At 44.7% G+C, this 19,632-nt stretch overlaps 1 protein-coding gene across 7 annotated transcripts in view; it reads left to right on the forward strand.

Annotated features, from left to right (window-relative positions):
- The window catches only part of CNTN5 (contactin 5), a 1,193,410-nt gene that overhangs the window by 834,923 nt on the left and 338,855 nt on the right, over positions 1-19,632 (forward strand). For all 7 annotated transcript variants that reach the window (XM_053307214.1, XM_053307213.1, XM_053307217.1 and 4 more), the window contains one exon: positions 7,322-7,417. In XM_053307214.1, coding sequence (XP_053163189.1) covers positions 7,322-7,417 — 96 coding nt within the window. The remainder of the gene's footprint in view (positions 1-7,321; positions 7,418-19,632) is intronic.

Raw genomic sequence — 19,632 nt, forward strand, 5'->3', positions numbered from 1 at the left:
TGCATGCAAAGCGAGATAAGTCAAGCCTTAATTTGTTATAATTGTGATGATCATGGCGTACAGCTCATGAAAACCCCAAATCCACAATCCCAGAAAATTAGAATATTACATGGAACCAAGAAGACAAGGATTGAAGAATAGAACAATATCGGACCTCTGAAAAGTATAAGCATGCATATGTATTCAGTACTTGGTTTGGGCCCCTTTTGCAGCAATTACTGCCTCAATGCGGCGTGGCATGGATGCTATCAGCCTGTGGCGCTGATGAGGTATTATGGAAGACCAGGATGCTTCATTAGCGGCCTTCAGCAATTCTGCATTGTTTGGTCTCGTGTCTCTCATCCTTCTCTTGGCAATGCCCCATAGATTCTCTATGGGGTCAGGTCAGGCGAGTTTGCTGGCCAATCAAGCACAGTACACTGTATACTTTTCAGAGGTCTGATATTGTTCTATTCTTCAATCCTTGTCTTCTTGGTTCCATGTAATATTCTAATTTTCTGAGATTGTAGATTTGGGGTTTTCATGAGCTGTACGCCATGATCATCACAATTATAACAAATTAAGGCTTGCGTTATCTCGCTTTGCATGTAACGCGTCTGTCTCATATATCAGTTTCACCTTTTAATTTGCATTAAGAGCCCCTGGTGGCGCAGTGGTAAAACTGCTGCCCTGTAACCAGAAGGTTACAAGTTCAATCCTGACCAGGGGCTCAAGGTTGACTCAGCCTTCCATCCTTCCGAGGTTGGTAAAATGAGTGCCCAGAATGTTGGGGGCAATATGCTAAATCATTGTAAACTGCTTAGAGAGCTCCGGCTATAAAGCGGTATATAAATGTAAGTGCTATTGCTAAGTGCTATTACTGAAATTAATGGACTTTTGCACGATATTCTAATTTTCCGAGTTTCACCTGTATTTCACTTCAAGGAAACAACGTGGACAATATAACTCTCACTTGGAGATGTATCTATCTACATTTACTTTACTAATAGGTTACCTGACTACTACCCTGGTAATGCCTGTAAGCCATGTGTAAGCCATATGTATAAATTTAGGGTACTTCTTCCTCTCTCTTTTCTAGAACTGCACATGCTCAGTGGGGCTTTCTTTGTGTTATGGTATTCTTGTTTCAGTTTTGCACATATTGCTAGTGGAGTTGCAGGCCTTTCCTCCCAATCTAACCAGCAGTCTTGAGAGCAAGAGGGATGTTTCGGAGAACTATTTTAAACCCTGAAGAGCTTGACCCAGGGTTATTTTTCTGTAATAATTGTTGCAATTTAAAGAAGTGTCCTTATCAGGAATATAGAGGATAGAAGTTCAGAGGATCCCTGGAGGCTTGGGGGGCAGAGCTGAGCAAGAAGGAGCTTCATCAGAAGGTGCAGGAAAGCTGTATCTTTGACAATAAAACATTACATTTGTTTCTTCTTCAGTGTGACCTTCATGTCATTGAGGCGCTAACTTATTGCATCTACTTTCTTGGGTTGTTTTGCCCTAATGATATGTGTGTATAGGGTTTCTGCAAACGAACTTTGGAAGAGATCTCCAGTAGGGGGTGTGCATGGTCTGAGGCACCCCCGGTCCGGCACGGGGGGGACTGTTGCTTTAAGCGGGGGGGGGTAGTACTTACCCCCACCACCACCACCGCTCTTCCACCTCCAGCGCTGTGTCATTTGAAAAATCTTCTTGGGGCAGCAGAGTTCCTCTGCCGCCCCTGCCCCCGTCGTTGTTTGTAAAGCCTTCAAAGAGATGAGTGCTAGCGGCGCGCATGCGCCCTGCAAGGCGCGCGCGCTCGTCTCTGATGCTGCCGCGCGCGCCGCATACGTCACACCGCTAGCGCTCATCTCTTTGAAGGCTTTACAAACAACGACGGGGGCAGGAACTCTGCCGCCCCAAGAAGATTTTTCAAATGGCACAGCGTCGGAGGGGGAAGAGCGGCGGCGGGGGGGTAAGTACTACCACCCACCCGCTTAAAGCAACAGTCCCCCGCCCATCCGGACCGCCGGACCTCCGGACTGGTCCAGCGGTCTTTTGAATTGTGCCGGACCGAACCATGCACACTCCTAATCTCCAGAGACTGATGTCTTCCTGAATGGTGACCCTGCACTGAGTAGGTGGGGCTGGACTAAAAGATCAGGGATGTGCACAAAGCGTTTCGGTGCCTCTAATTCAAGATGCGGTAATGCTTCAAGCTGCCCCAACCGAATCGTTTTGGCAGGGGGCAAATGGGCACTTTAAAAGGAGAAAGGCAGGTCTTACCTGCCCCTTTGTTGCTCCTCCACTACTACCCACCGTTCCACCACAGCACTGTTGGTATTAAACACCGCACAGCTGCAGGGCTGCTCCCAGCAGCCCACAGGTGGCGTTGACACATGAATGATGTCTGCACCTGCGTGTGCGCCATTTACGTGGTCAGCAACACCATGCTGACCATGCAGATGGCATCTGCGCATGTGCAGCCACTATTTACATGCTGATGTCACCTGCAGACTACTGGGAGCAGCCTTGCAGCCACGGGGCACAGTGTTCAATACCAACAGCACCGTGGTGGGGTGGCAGCGGTTAAACTAGGTTTTCCCCCAAGTTCTTTTATGTCCTTTGAAATTGGGGGCTTGGTCTTAAATTCAGAGTTGTCTTCTATTTGAGTAAATACAGCAGTCATCGTTTCAGATATGTAACCATTACAGCCTGTCTAAATTCAGGCAGCAAACTCTACCTTTTTGCCTTCTTTCAAAAGAACAGTTTTGGATTTCAAATGCCAAGCAAATAGGACCTGCTCCCCCACCTCCTGATCCATGCGGTCATTTCTCTTTTCTTTGCAACACGTTCATTTGCACAGCCTTACATAGGCATACTTTATAAAACCCAGTAAGGGGCTCAGGAATTCTTGTTAAATGCTCTAATGATTTCATCAGGAAAATACAATCATTTTTTGCTGTCACAAAGACACAGGATGGGAGTCCTACTGCTGCTGACCTCTTCCTACTCACAGAGAAATGATGTGGGTCTTTCCTGTATTTTACACAATTTCTCTGTGTTGGTTCCCTATGTCTTCTTCTAAAAATAATAATAATTCCAGAGGAGTAGCCATGTCACCCTGTTGAAGCAAAAACAAGGAATCTGCTGGCACTTTATAAACTAACAAATGTATGGTCACAGAAGGGTTCAAAGGGCTGAGTCTACTTCATCAGATGCATGAAGTTGTGTCTATCTATCTATCTATCTATCTATCTATCTATCTATCAATCTATCTATCTATCTAAAGGTTAAGTGTGCCATCGAGACGGTGTTGACTCCTGGCAACCACAGAGCCCTGTGGTTGTCTTTGGTAGTATATAGGAGGGGATTACCATTGCCATCTCCCACACAGTATGAGATGATGCCTTTCAGCATCTAGCTATATTGCTGCTGCCTGACATAGGTGTTTCCCATAGTTTGGGTAACATACCAACGAGGATTTGAACCGGCAACCTCTTACTCGCTAGGCCAGTCATTTCCCCACTACACTATTAGGTAGAGCTAGATATAGATATAGATATAGATATATGGTAGGTTTGTTTTATTTATTTATCATATTCATGATGAAATATCATATTATCATAGTTCTCTCCAGGCTGTGCACACAATCTCCACTTAAGTTGCCACTTTATCACAATTGGCCTTTGGCTCATAAAATCTGATGCCACAGTAACTTTGCTAGTCTTTAAGTCTAGTCTTTGCAACCAGTCTTGGGCTGCATTCGGACGTCACGAGAAACCTGAGGCAAACTCACCTCCAGTTGGCCTCTTGTGATGTCTGAATAGTCAGAGCCGTGGATCGGGAACCCAACCGCTGCTCCAATTCCTATCTCCAGCCTCCAGATAAACCCTCGGTTTTATGTACTGTTCATTTACCAAACCATAGATCCAGAGACTAGAGTGTGTCATTTGGTTTGGGCAACTCACCCAAACCAGAGTTAAGGGAGGAGGTTCCTCCCACTGCTTCAATTTGATTGGCTGTTGCAGCTTTCCTTCCTGGGTCCCAGAAAGCCCACATGGCCAATTTCAACCCCCTACCAGGCTTGCTGAGTGCTGCTCCAGCTCATCTGGGAGCATGCTGGGGGACAGAGAGGAGAACCACTTGTTTACTGAGCCCCTGAGAGGATTCACACGATTGCCCTGGATGGGCGGTTAGGGCACTGGGGGAGGCTGCCTTCACCTTACCTTCCCCCCCAGATGACCAAGCAGATCCTCTTCGACATGCCACCTGTGCACCCACACGGGCAGCCCTACTCTGTAAAACTCTGTGAAGCATGGAACAGGACAGAGGGATCCAGGGCTGTAACTTGTTGTTCCAGCCTCCAGGCATCCCTCAATGCAAAATGTGGCATGTGTGTTCCAACAGCCCCCTTGGTGAGCTCTTAATTCCAGCTTCCTTGCTAGACTCAGGTTGGTTTATTTATATCAATGTTAACTGCTTTGGGAGATTTTGTTGAAAAGTGGTATATATTCATCATATAGGTATGGACAGATAGCTCCACATTAAAAATCCTAAGAGGTTGTGTGAACCCATGTGACTGTGTGAATCCATGAATCAGAGCCTAGCAGCCAGTGTCACATTTAAAAGGTTTATTATAGGGTTGCAGATGGTAAGTTGGACTTCATTGGACGCACCAACTCTATGTGCCCAACTTTGTGACTCCTCGGGCTGCACACAGCCCAAGGAATCACATGATACTTGGTAGCTTGGTTAAGGGTGTGAGTACACCCTTAACCTTGCTAACAGCTGGGTAGATTAAGGGGATTAGGTGGACGGGGAGCATCGGGATCTGCCAGGATCCCACTGCTTTTCATGACCAGCCTAAGCCCAGGCATAGTTAGGCTGGTCATGAGAACAGCCTCAGTGGTTCAGAACTTCATCCGAATAGGCCCCTAAAATATATCATTATTATTACTAGTGTAAAACTAATATTCTGACTGAGGGTTATTTGCATACAAAGCTGTCCTGATACATTAAAGTCATCATTGTACATGTACAATGATGACTTTACAGAATAATATAAGAAAAGATAACAGCCATGAGAAGATTATAGTCTAAATTTTGACAGTGGTGAGAAATAGCAAAAGGAAGAACAGGATTGGTGGCAAATGATATAAATGAGTAGCAAGGGATCTGTCGGCTCCTCTGGTCCCCAGGGAGATAATGTCAGGACCCACTTAACCCCCTCAGACCACCCAACGCTCTTGGAGAAGGAGGAGTAGTTCCCCAGCCGAGATCCCTGGCTGCAACAAAGGTCTTTAGGGCCAGACCCAGAGTAACCATAGCTTGTCACCCCTGCTGCAGTTGTTCTTTTGGAGGATCCCTGGAGCTATGGGGACCCAGTATCATCCTAGTGAGGCTCTTGTACCATCCTTAGAACCACCTTTATTACTCCTGAGTCCCTAAGAGCAGAAGCAATGCTGCACCACAGCAGAGCTCCAGCCCTGAAGGTGGGTGCTTGCCTTGTCTCTCAGGGCTTGTCTCCCAATGGGCCTACTCAGGAGAAAGGAGGGGGCAGCTCAGGCACTTCTTCTACAACAGGGCTGACCTGAAAATCCAGAAAGGGGCAGGACTCTGGCTGGCTATATACTACCTTCAGATTGCACCAGCCTTTTGCTGGATCAACAGCCCCCTTGGTGAGCTCTTAATTCCAGCTTCCTTGCTAGACTCAGGTTTGTTTATTTATATCAATGTAAACTGCTTTGGGAGATTTTGTTGAAAAGTGGTATATATTCATCATATAGGTATGGACAGATAGCTCCACATTAAAAATCCTCAGAGGTTGTGTGAACCCATGTGACTGTGTGAATCCACGAATCAGGGCCTAGCAGCCAGTGTCACATTTAAAAGGTTTATTATAGGGTTGCAGATGGTAAGTTGGACTTCATTCTGACTGCTCCCTTTTCCACTGGTGAAGAGATGTGGCCAAAAGCAGCTGAGGTGGAGGGTCTGGTTCAGATCAGGACCATGGTGCAAAGGCAGGAGGGTTTAACCCTTTCCCATGCATTTTTCTTGTTGAAAATGATGCACACACACGCACACATGCACAAAATGATTTAACGAGATTGTGCTGTTTGCCCAGTCCTTTGAGGATGAACGCCTAAGGGGGACATTGGAAAGGCATGAGTGCAGTCTTCGAAGAGAACCGGAGGCATTTGAACAACAGAGGATAGTTGAGTTGGAGGATGACAAGTTAGGGATCATGACCTGTGAGTAGTGGGTGGGCAGCATTGCAGCACACAACAGCTTTGTGCAGCTCTGCAAACTTCTTAAGTGTGTGCAGCTTCTCCTGTGGTGATGCAACTCTAGTCCACATATCCGCACCTGCTCTGCTGTCCTTGTTGCTCGAGCATCATGCGTGTGCAAGTGGACTGAGAGTGCAAGGGAATCCCTTGCAATCCCTTGAAGGGATTGCCCAACTTGGAGCATCTCTGCAGTGATGCAGCCGTTTTGGGTGTGCTCAGCTTTGTTCGTTGTCAGCCACCATCATTGTGGACCAAGCACCATTTCATACAAGGCAAAGGATACAATTTTATTAATTAGCCTGTTACCGGTGTCAACCAATCATACACCACTGTCTTATCAAGTGCTTTTCTCTCCCCAGCTTACATCTGCAGATGAGTTCTTAGGTTTAAGGGTCAGGACTCGGTTCCCTGACAATGCAATTATGAGTGGCCTGCCCACAGTGTTTGTTTTGATGACAAAAATTGTAAAGCCCTTTGTACATTTTGACTGCCATATAACTGATTAATAGTATCGATTCAATATCATTTAGGTGCTGCAGAAATTTCCCCAGATTCCAGTGCTGCTAATCTTGTTCCAAACTTTTTAATATTACCTTGTTGGCAGTATCCCTTTGATGATACCCAAGAGCCCTACACAGGATGTGGGTTATATGCAGTGCATCCGCTCCCCCTTTATTTTTCTCTTCACTATGCACAGAATGACTTTTACTAGGGAAGAAATCAATAAACAGGAAATAGTAAAAAGGAATAAAGGAGCTATTAAATGTCTTTACAAAAGGGTATATTGCCTAATGCCTTTTTGCTGACACCATCTCTATATCCTATAAGGGGTAATAAAAAGATGTCAATGTAAAGCAGTCTATATATATATATATTTCTATTTCCCAGCTGAAATCAGCTGGAATGATTTATTGTGAAAGGACTGGACATTTTCATTTTGAGTTGAGGAATAAAAATGAGCATTTCTCATTTAACGTACAAGAGAAGAGGGAGAGAGATCTGTACAGACACTAATATCAAGAACTTTCCTTCCATGAATCTAAATCGCTGCATTATGTTAACAGATCTGGGGAATTTCAGTGGCCGGACGAGAAGTGCCGTGTCAGTGAGGGAAGGTCAAGGCGTTGTTCTCATATGCTCTCCTCCACTCCATTCACCAGGTACAGTTGGTTGCATTTTGTATTGATATGACTCTCATTTTCCTAACCACTCATCATTTTCAGCTGTGATCTTGATTGTGGATCATTAAAGGTTGAAATATGCATTGCCAGCTCCTGGACTACCGAAGGAGTAATTAAAGATTATCTACTGTAAATGCCACTGAACAGAAGCCAAGGTTTCTAAGATAAGTTTGCCGTCTTCCCATTCTACCCATGGATGGGGAAAGCAGTAGCTAGCCATTAGTGAACAGTACTTTGCCTCCAGTTCCCAGGAGGATATTTCTTTCAGCCTTAAAATTGCTCCAAATGTCAATGATGGAGAGACAGTTGTTGAATACAAATTGAATGTTAAGTTTTGACATGCTCAGAAAAGACTGGAATCCCTTTGAACAATAAAAGCATGAATGGAAGGTTACAAAAACTACATTGCCTTTTAGGAAAGGCCCTGGTTCCTAACGAAATCACTCTCCTGGTTCTTTTTGGTCTTTAAACAAAAGCAGAGCCCTGTTGGATCAGAGTAAGGGCACATCTGCCACCAAGATATACACCCAGGGATCTACAACTGCACTTGTCAGCTTGCCAGTGGTGAATGCCCCCAGCCCTCTGATGAGCAGGACAGATTTCCTCAGGGGTCTCATTTCCACGGCCACTTTTGAGAAGGTAAGAAACAGCAGGGATCTTTTCTGAGCAATAGGGCTCCCACTGTTCCTTACCATCTCCATCTCCCAGTGCAAATGGCAGAAGACCTGCTTCTCTCCCAAGCCCTCTGCCTGTGTGCCAGGAAAGGATCTGAAGGAAGAGAAGGGATTGGTGGTGACTACAGATAATGGCAGGCGAATGAGACAAACCTAAATTTGTAGATCCCTGCTGGGCATGAAGGTCTTCTGCATTGTTTTCCCCCAACATATGGTATCCAGAGGGTTACTGTCTCTGAACATGGAGGCTAGTTAAGGCTCCATCCTTAGCTAGTAGACACATTCATAGAATGTGATAGGTCAATCCCCCCTTTTAAGGGTCCAATCCCCTTTTTATAGTCATCTAGATTAGTGGAAATCTTTAATTTTTGTGGCAGAAAATTCCATGTATGCATTGTGTGAAGAAAGAGATAGAAAATTGCTTCTGTCCTAGCCCATTTTTGTCCTCTCAAATTCATTTTGATTGATTGACGTGTGTGTGAGCACCTACAGTGATAATAAACTTTTATTTTTCTACTGTTCTGATTAAATTATACAGGAAATAATTAATAATTTTTGCATTGCAACATACTTTTCAATGGCAGTAACAGAACACATCATTTCCCTGCATAATGCCTAGATTAGAGGCCATTAGAAAAGATTCTGTGCTGCTATGCAAAAAAAATTCAAAACACTTTACACTGAGAGCAAAACATGAATGAAATTTTCCTTAAAGAGCAGAAGGAAAAAATTATTTAAAGAGCAAAAGCCTTGAGCCATTTTTGGAAGTGCAGTATAGAAATGGAATAAATACAAATACAAATACATACAACACCTGGGGCTTTTTAGTTTAGAAAAAAAAGACGACTGAGAGGGGAGACATGATAGAGGTCTCTAAAATTATTCATGGTGTGGAGAGAGTGGAGAGAGAGAAGATTTTCTCCCCCTCTCATAATACTACAACTAGGGGTCATCAGATGAAACTGACTGCCAAGAAATTTAGGACCAACAGAAGGAAGTACTTTTTTACACAACACATAATCAACTTGTGGAATTATCTTCCACAGAATGTGGTGACTGCCAGCAGCCTGGATGGCTTTAAAAGGGGTTTAGACAAATTCATGGAGGACAGATCTATACTAGTCTTAAGGCTATAGGCTACCTCCAGCCTCAGAGGCAAGATACCTCTAAATACCAGTTGCAGGGGAGCAGCAGCTGCAGAGAAGGCATGCCCTCAGCTCTTGCCTGTGGCTTCCCAGAGGCATCTGGTGGACCACTGTGTGAAACAGGATGCTGGACCAATGGGCCTTGAGTTTGATCCAACAGTGCTGTTCTTATGTTCTTAAAGTAATCATTCTAGGTGAACTGGTGACTGTCCACTTCCTCTGCGAGTTGTATTGCTTGGTTGTTGTATAATCACTTATTTCTAAGAGTTTACAATTGTTCTTCCTTGTAGCATTGTTTTGTTTATTGAGGTCTATTGACTGGATTAATAAACGTTGGCTTTGGGCTGGTTTAGATGTCACAGAGAACCACAGTTAAATCTTGGTTTCATGCAATGCCCCGAGCCTTGCGAGCATGCCCTCCCCCTCCTCTTCCTTCATACAAGTAAGATGAATTCTACTTCCAACTGTGGTTAGAAACAAACTAAGATTGGTCACAAAATCCAGACCAACCAACCTTGGTTTATTCTACCCAACTTCCTTGAAATATGCAGAGGTCTGAAATTCACTTCAAGCCTTGGATTCAGATCTCAGCTTATTTTGAGGAAGTTGATTAGAATAAACCAAGATTGGTTGATTTATGGTTGAATAAACCATGGATTGGGTCTCACGATCAGTGAGACCCGGTTTTAACCTGTGAGCGGGAAGAGCGGGCTAAGCCCGCTTTCCCCGCTCACGAGCGGGCAGGGAGCCCTGGGTGGCCAGATCGGCCGTCCACACGATGCCCGGCCCCGAGACTGAGCCGGTGGGGGGTGGGGGGAGCGGGGGCCGCGCGGCCCCCACAAGCCCCAGTATGCCCTGTGCAAGCGTGCAGGGCATACTGGGGAGACCCCCGAGCTGGGAAGTGGCTTTTCGCCTCCCGGCCGGGGGTCTACTCATGGGTAGGCGCGGTGCGAAGCCACGGCACGGCTATTCATGATGGTAAAAAGCAGGTTTGCTTGCCTGCTCGCTCCTCAAACCTGCTTTTTACCAGGGGTTCTCAAGCGGGTTTGCTGCTCAAGAACCACCGGGCTCGGCTGCGAGCCTGGTGGTTCTTACAGTCACCAAAAATCGGGCTAGCCTCTGCTAGCCCGATTTTTGCTGATCGTGAGAAGTGCCCCCATAACTTGTTTTTAACTCCAGTCCAAAATATAATTCTTTCAACTTCCACAAGGGCAGGGGAAGGGGGAGTGCATGCTCCTGAGGCTCCAGGATGTCCCATGATTAAGAACAAGCAAAACTTGTTTATCACAAATAATTTGTAATTTGCAGGTTGGTGAAGTTTCATTTTTTAAAAAACTCTCTTTTAATTTATTAATATTAAATGGGGTTGGGAAGCAAAAAACCAAGAGAAGAGGTTAGGTGTTGAGGAGTATTTTAAGTATTTTAAAATGTATTTTAAGGAAAAAGAGAAGAACCATGACAGACAGTAGAGGAAAGAAAATTCCAGACATAGAGAGAAAGGAAAGAGGAAGAGGGAAAGAGAGTAGCCCCAAAACAACTACAACAAAAGTATCCCAATCCAAAGACATGATCAAAGAAGGCCGGACAAACAGAAGAACAATAGACAGTTGTAAAGAAAAGTCATCCCTCCCTTGGCCTTTTTGAAGGGCTGAGCTAACAGACAATATCAAAAACCATTTGCAACCTTGCAGGGGCATAGCTAGGTGAGAAGGGGCCCGTGTTCACCTCTTGTTCCAGCAGCCACTTGGAGTGAGGGAAATAATGAAGAAAATAGGGAAGGATAGAGTTGGGTGGCACTCAGGAGCTGGGGGCCCTGAGTTCTTTGAACCCACTTGCTCAATTATAGCTACACTCCTGAAAACATGTGTGAAATTGCTGGCTGTTAAATGGTCAGTGAGAGATTCTCCTTCTCCTTCTCCTTCTCAATGAGCTTACAGTCTCATGAAAATGTAGATTGGTTTTCTAGCAGTTTTGCATCATTGTTTTCCCCCAAAGAATCCTGGGAAATATACTATGATAAGATTGTAGTTAGAGATCTTAAGCCCCCTTCTCAGAGTGATACACTTCCCACAAGTCCCTGGGGCAAGGGAATGATCTCAATGTCAGTGTGTTCTGTACATACATTGTGGAAGTTTCATGCCCTTTTCCGGTCCATGGGTAGACCCGAATGAGCAGCTACCCTAACGCCCATGTTACCGTGAGTCTTCAGAATATTAAATAGCAGTAGTGACAATGTGGGAACAGATGTCAGCAAGCCTAGGATAAAACTGGATATAAAATGTATTGTGTGCACAAGTCATTTGCGTGCCACCTATTGTGAATTAGTGTACTAATTCCATTTTCAGGGGTTGTTTTCCATGAACAACATTAATGGTTCTGTATTGTGATATTCTCCAGAAGGAAAATATTCAGCTCTTCTGCTGTTTAATTATCAAAATTATATGGCTCTCCGTGTTTTAAAAAAATTATTAGAACATTAGTGGATTGGGGTCTCCTCTTCTTCTTTTTAAAAACATACTCTGCTTTAAAGATTTTAGTATCTCCTTAATAGAAAATGAGAATTCTTTCATTGTTAAATTAGTGCCATGTTTATATACATTAAAAGCAGATGCAGCTTCCCTTCTGCCCCAGAGGACATTACATCCTGCAAATGACTCCACAGTACAATTGTTAGATATAACAGCTGTACAGATGTTAAATTGGAACTTTTATTACCACCTTCTAAAGGACAGATCTGGTTTTTGCTTTAATTGGAACCATTTCTATAAAACCCTTCCTCTGCCACCACCATGCAGTTCATTTCTCTTAATAACACATGAACTTGCTAAGGAGAGCTATTTATACAGATAACAAAAACGAGTAACCTTTTCCCTTGGGAGGCAATGACTAAACCTACTGCCTGTGTTGTCTGCTTCATATAATGAGGTGGTATGAGATTTCACTGGTGCATCTGGTACAAAGGGGATGCATTGTATTACCACAAGTGTGCTTCTGTAGAAACGTATTCACACATTGTGATTTATTTCATTGCAGTTGGGAACATAGTATTTCCCAAGTATACTCTGGATCTTTGCTTGGAGAATTTTACTTTATTTGGAAAATTATGTCCTGCCCACTGGTTTCAAGTGGGATCAATACAATTAAAATGCAACGGCCAACATGCAAAGATGTTCCACTAGATGTTCCACAAAGATGTTCCACTAGTGCAAAAATGTTCCACTAGCTAGCTTGGCTAAGTCAGGAGCTTGTATTCCAGGCTAGTTTCACTCCTGCTGTGAAACTTCTACCAGTCCATATATGTTGTACAAAATGATGCAAAGCTCTCCATTATCCCTGTTCCACAAGTGGACCAAGAGACTGAGCAGCTTTGAGCATCCACTTAGTTACATGACCTTGAGGCTATTCTCATGAGCAGCAGGAACCGGGTGAGCCCAGCCCAGTTCCTGCTGCTTCTGTGCAGCAACGGGAGCCATGCGGCTCCCAGCGGAAGCTCAGTGGCAAGACCACTTACGAAGCCTGCCACGTAACATGAAAACCAGGTTAAAAGGTTGTGTGGCACTGTGGTGCGGCTCCGTGCTGCAGCGACTCCCAGCATCGGCGGGGGGGTGGGGCACATGAGAGTTCCCTATGGAACTTCCAGGGGCTGGGACACCCCTGATTCCCACTGCCACAACTGGCTCCGTGATGGAGCCGGTAATTGTCTGGCCGATCTGGCCACCCAGGGAGTGCTGCCTGATCCTCTTTGGGGAGAGTGGGTCAAACCCACTTTCTTCGCAGACCTCATTTTGGATTGTGTAGAGTTTTCTTGTGTGTGTGCATCTTTGTTCATGGCACTAGTGCAGCATTAGTCTGGATGTCCACCAGTGCTCCCTCTTACAGGGATTCGCAGATGTTGTGGACTACAACTCCCAAATCCCCAGCTGCAATGGCTTTTGCTTGGGGGTTATGGGAGTTGTAGTGAACAACATCTGGGAATCCCTGTCAGAGGGAACACTGATGTCCACCAACATAAAGCCACAGTGAAACACTTTAAACAAGTTACTGTAAATGTAGCAGTCGGTCAGCCATGATGGGATCAGAGATAGGAGTGTCAGATAGGAGTCTTCAGACAACCCTCTTCCCAAGTACAGCAAACACAAGCAGGGGGCAGCAGAACTGTGTCGTCACCATACACCCCATGCTCACTGGCTATGCTAGAAGAAGAAGAAGAAGAAGAAGAAGAAGAAGAAGAAGAAGAAGAAGAAGAAGAAGAAGAAGAAGAAGAAGATTATTTATATACCACTTTTCAACAAATGTTCCCTAAGTGGTTTGCCAACAAACAAACAAAACAAAAGGAAACATAAGATAGACACTAAAAAACAAACATAAGATAGACACCCGCAACAGCCACTGGAGGGGTGCTGTGCTGGGGTTGGATAGGGCCGGTTGCTCTCCCCCAGCTAAATAAAGTGAACCACCATGTTTAAAAGGTCTGCTCTGCTCATTTAGCAGGGAAGTCAGACTCTCACATGCTTAGCATTTGTCTGCACAGGGCAATACTGAATGTGGCAAAAGTTCTGCTATGTAATTGGCTGGCCAGGGTTCCAAAGGATGAACCCTCCTTATGTTTACTGTTGTTCTGTTCAAACAAATGCTGAATGTGTGGATGCCAGGGCTGAGGTCAATGGGTGCATTGGTGTGGGAATATAGCTAATCAGCATACATGCTTGTTTAAACATTAATGGTTTCTGGTCATCTTCTTCTTTTAAGTACTTAAAACATATTTTCTGTCATGTAATTATCTAAATTATAAGGTTATCATCTCAATATATTTTTAAAGGCCAGAACATCAGTGGATTGGGTTCTTGTCTTAAAAAAACAAACAAACTTTGGTTTAAAGTGCTTAGCATTTCCTTAATAGAAAATGAGAATTCTTTCATTGTTAAATTAGCACCATGTTATCTACAGTAGTATGAAAAGCAGATGCAGCCTGCCCCAGAAGACATTACATCCTGTAAATGACTCTGCAGTACAGTTGTTCAGCATAACAGCTCTACAGATGTTAAAACTGTACATTAAATCCCTCCACATGTTCAATGAATGTGGGAAGAGTAATTTCTGAAGAGGGCTTTAACCAAAAGTCAATCTAAACAAAAAAGGTCTTCACTAATAAATGGCAAATGTTAATTCCTGACTTAAGGAATTCTACAAGAATAGCACTATTACTGTGAAGGTCATGTTTGTTATAGGCCTAGTTTTCACTGTGCCTTGACTGTACCATTTCACACTTGATATGTGAGCACTGCAAGATATTCCCCTCAGGGGATGAAGCCGCTCTGGGAAGAGCAGAAGGTTTCAAGTTCCCTCCCGGGCTTCTCCAAGATAGGGCTAAGAGAGATTCCTGCCCACAACCTTGGAGAAACCGCTGCCATTCTGTGAAGACAATACTGAGCTAGATAGACCAATGGTCTGACTCAGTATATGGCAGTTTCCTATGTTCCTATGACTGCAGGTCAAGGCTCAGATGATTAAATTCTGTCAATTCAAACAAATCCTCCCTATATAGGAAATGAACATATCTAAAGAAGGCTAGAATAGAATCCTTCTCCCAGGTAACTAGTTTTAAGAACAAAAGAACAGAAGAACAGCCTTGCTTGATCAGATACAAGGCCTATCTAGTCCAGCATCCTGTTTCACGCAATGGCCCACCAGATGCCTCTAGGGAGCCCACAGGGTAAGACGTATGTGCATTCCCTCTCTCCTGCTGTTGCTCCCCTGCAATGGTTATTGAGAGGGATCATGCCTCTGAGGATGGAGCTGGCCCCAAACCACCAGACTAGTAGCCATTTATAGACCTGCCCACCATGAATCTGTCTAAGCCCCTTTTAAAGCCATCCAAGCTGGTGGCCATCACCACATCCCATGGCAAAGAATTCAATAGATTGTGCGCTGTGTGAAAAAGTACTTTTCTGGTCAGTCCTAAATTTCCCGACCTTCAGTTTCATGAAATAACCGCTGGTTCTAGTGTAGTGTGTGAGAGAGATAAATTTCTCTCTGTCTACCCTTTCCACTCCATGCATAATTTTACACACCTTGATCATATCTCCCTTAGTTGCCTCTTTTCCAAGGTAAAGAGCCCCAGATGCTCTAGCCTAGCCTCATAAGGAAGGTGCCTCTTTTTGCAGTCATGTGAGTTGAAGTCTGAAGTGATAAAGTGTAGACCCATATTTACTACCTCAGTGAGAACTAAGTCTAAACCTTAGGGGCACCTAGGGAAGGGCCTCCCATAATTGTCTTAGAGTCTTCAGAGTCACATGTGAGAAGAAACATTTCTTTAAATTCTCTAGGTCTGACCCTCTATGACCATCAAGTTACAGAAAGGGGAGGGGGATAGGGACATAGGAAGCTGCCATATACTGAGTCAGACCATAGGTCTATCTAGCTCAGTATTGTCTACACAGACTAGCAGCGGCTTCTCCAAGGTTGCAGGCAGGAATGAAGACTCAACCAAAGTATCCGCCAGCAGGAATTTTAGGAACAAATTTTGGGCTATACAAAGTGCACCCTCCTCGCCTTCCACCGCCTGTTTGCCTTTGAATTTAAATTTCTGTGGCTGTTTGCAGCCATGAGGGTCACATCCTTAAAAAAAAATTCTACCACTTTGCTGCAAAAACACTGTGCAGCATAGGGCAAGAAGAGAGGGAAACATCCTTGGCTTGTCTGGACAGTGATGTGGCTCATCCAATCTCCCCCAGGCACTGTGCCTTGCAGAAGAACATAAGAAAAGCCCTGTTGGGTCATGCCAAAGGCCCATCTAGTCCAGCATCCTGCTTCATGCAGTGCCAAGCTGGGTGCATCAGAGAAGCCTGAAAGTGGGGGGATTGGGGGCAACCAACTGCACCTCCCACCATTGGTGTTCCCTAGCACCTGCTGGAATTGTGATAAAAATGGTGATCATTGCTGACAAAGGGAGCAGTGGTGACACCAGAAAAAAATTGAGGAGGGCACAGAAGGGATAAAGTGCGGTTGTAAGTGGGCAAGCTGTACCCCACATGTTAGATTCCTGAAACAGAAATGGGGGTGGTGGGGGAACAAGCCACTTTTCTGGGGCAGGGACATGATACATGGCATGGACAAAGTAGATTGAAGGTTTTCCATCTTCTCTCATAATACTCAGTCTTGGGGTCATCCTCTGAGTTTTATTGGCAGGAGATTCAGAACAGGCAGGGGAATGTACTTCTTAACACAACACAATTTATGGAATTGCTGCTCTGTGATGCAGTGATTAGTGATGGATCAGCCTTTCCCAATCTGTCTCATAACTGAGCTTTAAAAAAACCCCAAAATGTTTTCCTTCCCCTGTGCCTTCAAAAATTGGTTTTCATAAAGCCAGATTCCTAGTTTGCTTTGAACCCTGTTCTCAACCGCCACACAATGATGTTATTAGAAACATGGCAGAGTATATTCCAGTCCCTTCCATAACCCCTGTAAAAATACCCAACATTCTTCCCCTGCCCATTCACCGGCCATGACTCTTCTGGATACTTAACTTTCTTGTGGTGCCAGAAAAGGCAGCAGGAGGGTGGTGTGATGTTTTGCTAAGCCATCCCCTTCCTGATGCCTGTTGCACAATGATGGCCATGTGCCAGATGAAAAGAGTACTGGGAGCAGCCATTCAAAATTTGCCCTGACACCATCACTGTTCAATGAACTCATCTCATATCTCTTTCCCATTGACTTGTCATTCTGACATGAGGGAAGTTGACTCCCATGCTAGCAAACACCGAAAAAGCAGAGAAGTCTTGGACGTGGTGCTCCACTCATTGAAATAGTTCTTCCCTTCAGGGATGATGAAAACTGGGAGTGAGGAAAACTAGCTGACCTTGCCCAATTAAGCCAGAAACTTGGTGCTGGATGGACAGGGAGCCCTGACAGGCATCTCCTCTAGGGCTGTTCACTAGCATGTTTCAACCGCAGTAATGTTGACAAGCATAACTCCAGTTAACATTATGGGAGACTCAAACATGAGGAGAAGAGACACCAAGAAAAATATGGCAATTTAATTAACTTGAAAGAAGCATTGAGAAGGTTGGCTCCTGGCCATAGACTTTATTGCCTTTTGGGCATCTACCGTATGTGGCTACTGATATATGGAACAAGAACGACAGGAAGATATTCTTCCTCCTTTCCAGGGACAAGTTAATAGCTTGTTACTGAAATACCTCATTAATCTACATTTTGCAAATTAGCTATAACTAGCATGATGTTACAGCAACTATTGAAAAAAAGGAACTCACCATGAGAGGTTTAAATTGGCATATCTAGTTGCTTTATTACATGAAAATGCTTACTACTGTATCTATAGGAAAGTATACCATTATGAGTGCTGATGTACCCAATAATTGTGGCAGGCTTTTGAAAGTCTTACATGTTCTCATTCACTTTACGCCTGCCATGATGTCCTTCCCCTACCAGTACTAATTCTGAAACTGTTCTTATATGCATGCTAATAGAAGATTGAAACATCCTCAGTCACCTATGTATGGGACTCAGAAAGTCCCCGGGGCTTCCCCTACTCCCCCCACTCCCCCCCAAAAGGCTCCTTCCAGCAAGATCACATCACATATCACTTGTTGGAAACCAACTGGTTCTCCATTGTCATAAGATGATTGGATAGCAGCATCCTCCTGGCTCAAAGCAAGGATGCAATGTCCTCTGCAGTCTTCTGCAAATGCTTTATACCAATCTTTAGCATTGATCTAGTGAAGGGTTTCTTCACCTTGGGTCCCCAGATATTGCTGGATTACAACTCCCATCATCCCCAGCCATGGCCTTTGCGGCTGGGGATGGTTGGAGTTGTAGTCCAGCAACATCTGGGGACCCAAGGTTAAGAAACCCTGATCTAGCATATTTTAAGCATTCAAGGCCCTTCATTAAACATATCATTAAACATATAAGCCACTTTGCCACAAGCATATTTCATTATTTCATGGGTTGATACTCTGACTGATGTGCTTACATAGTGAGCAAAGTTGCGTTAGTGCATGAATATCAAGTCACTGCGCTAAATCACAGGGATTTTTAGACTTATTCAGACGTTATAAAATATAAGCACTGTATACAGTTTCAGTGCTGAAGGAGGTCAGAAGCCCTGCCCCAGCACATCACTCACCCCCTCCAGCTTGCCTGCTTATGGTTAAGGTGACGTTTACGTGAAGAAGGAAACATCATAACCATAATGGCCAGCGCTTCCATGAGCGGCAGCGTGGATTGTCCGAGGCTTCCAATCATGAAAGTGCCAGCCATCATGGTTATGGCACTTTCCTCTTTACACAAAAATCACCTTAACTGTGAGTGGGGCAAGCTTGAGGGGGTGAGTGGGGCATGACTTTAAAACCACTTCAGTGCTGAAACATGTAGGGTGCTTATATTTTATAATGTCTGAATTAGGGATGTGCATGAGATGGATCTTGCATTCTGTTCAGAGATCGAACGAAAACTCAAGATCTGCTGAATGATCCGTCAGAAGCACAAGTCAAGCTGGTTGCTCCAATGGAATGACCCCATTCCATTGGACTGTTCCAAGTGCCATTCTGGAATACAAATTGGTGCTCTTCTGGTCTCTTCACATGTGCGACGGCCATTTGGGTGGTGGTGCTGACCACACAGATGGCGGCCATGTGTGCACAGAGGCCAGAAGAGCACCATTTTTTATTCCAAAATGGTACTCGGAATGGTCCAACAGAACGGAGTTGGCACAGGATCATTCCATTCCAAACTTGGAACAGTCCCTCCAAATGAAGGGTGTTCTCTTCTGAGTTCAGAACAATCGGAATGCCCAGTTCATGGTCAGAATGTTCTAACACAAACTGTTCTGCACATTTTGAGTCTGAATAGGGCTTTTGTAATTGTGCTATTGCAGAAATGCTCCCTTGAAAACATAGGAGGCAAGTCACAGGCTGCGCACCTGTTGCACAAGTGCTCGTGAAACACTAGTCTGGAATGCAAGTATCAGGCTAAGCACAAGTAGCTAGTGCAGCAGCCTTGCACTAGCATAACATTCTTGTGCCAGCACAGTGTTAGGATATCAGTCACTATATGGAGTGTGCACAAAACCTGGTTCGGTTCGAGTATGGACTGGACTCAAACCAAACCAGGCATGTTCAGTTTTGTGCCTCCCCCTGAAGCGGGGCTCGAATTCGAGCTGGTTGGCTCGAATTCAAGCTGTTTCGGGGGTTCTGAGTTGGGAAAAAAAATTAAGACTCACCGCTCGGGTCAATGGTTTTAGCCATGGGGGCAGTTTCTGTCATCTCGCCCCACACCTGCCGACTTTCTCCCACTCAAAAAGGGCTGGTGGTGGCAGCATTTTGGAGGCCTCCAAACATATCCAATGGGC

Source organism: Hemicordylus capensis, chromosome 3, assembly GCF_027244095.1.
Source record: "Hemicordylus capensis ecotype Gifberg chromosome 3, rHemCap1.1.pri, whole genome shotgun sequence".
Taxonomy (NCBI): Eukaryota; Metazoa; Chordata; class Lepidosauria; order Squamata; family Cordylidae; genus Hemicordylus; species Hemicordylus capensis.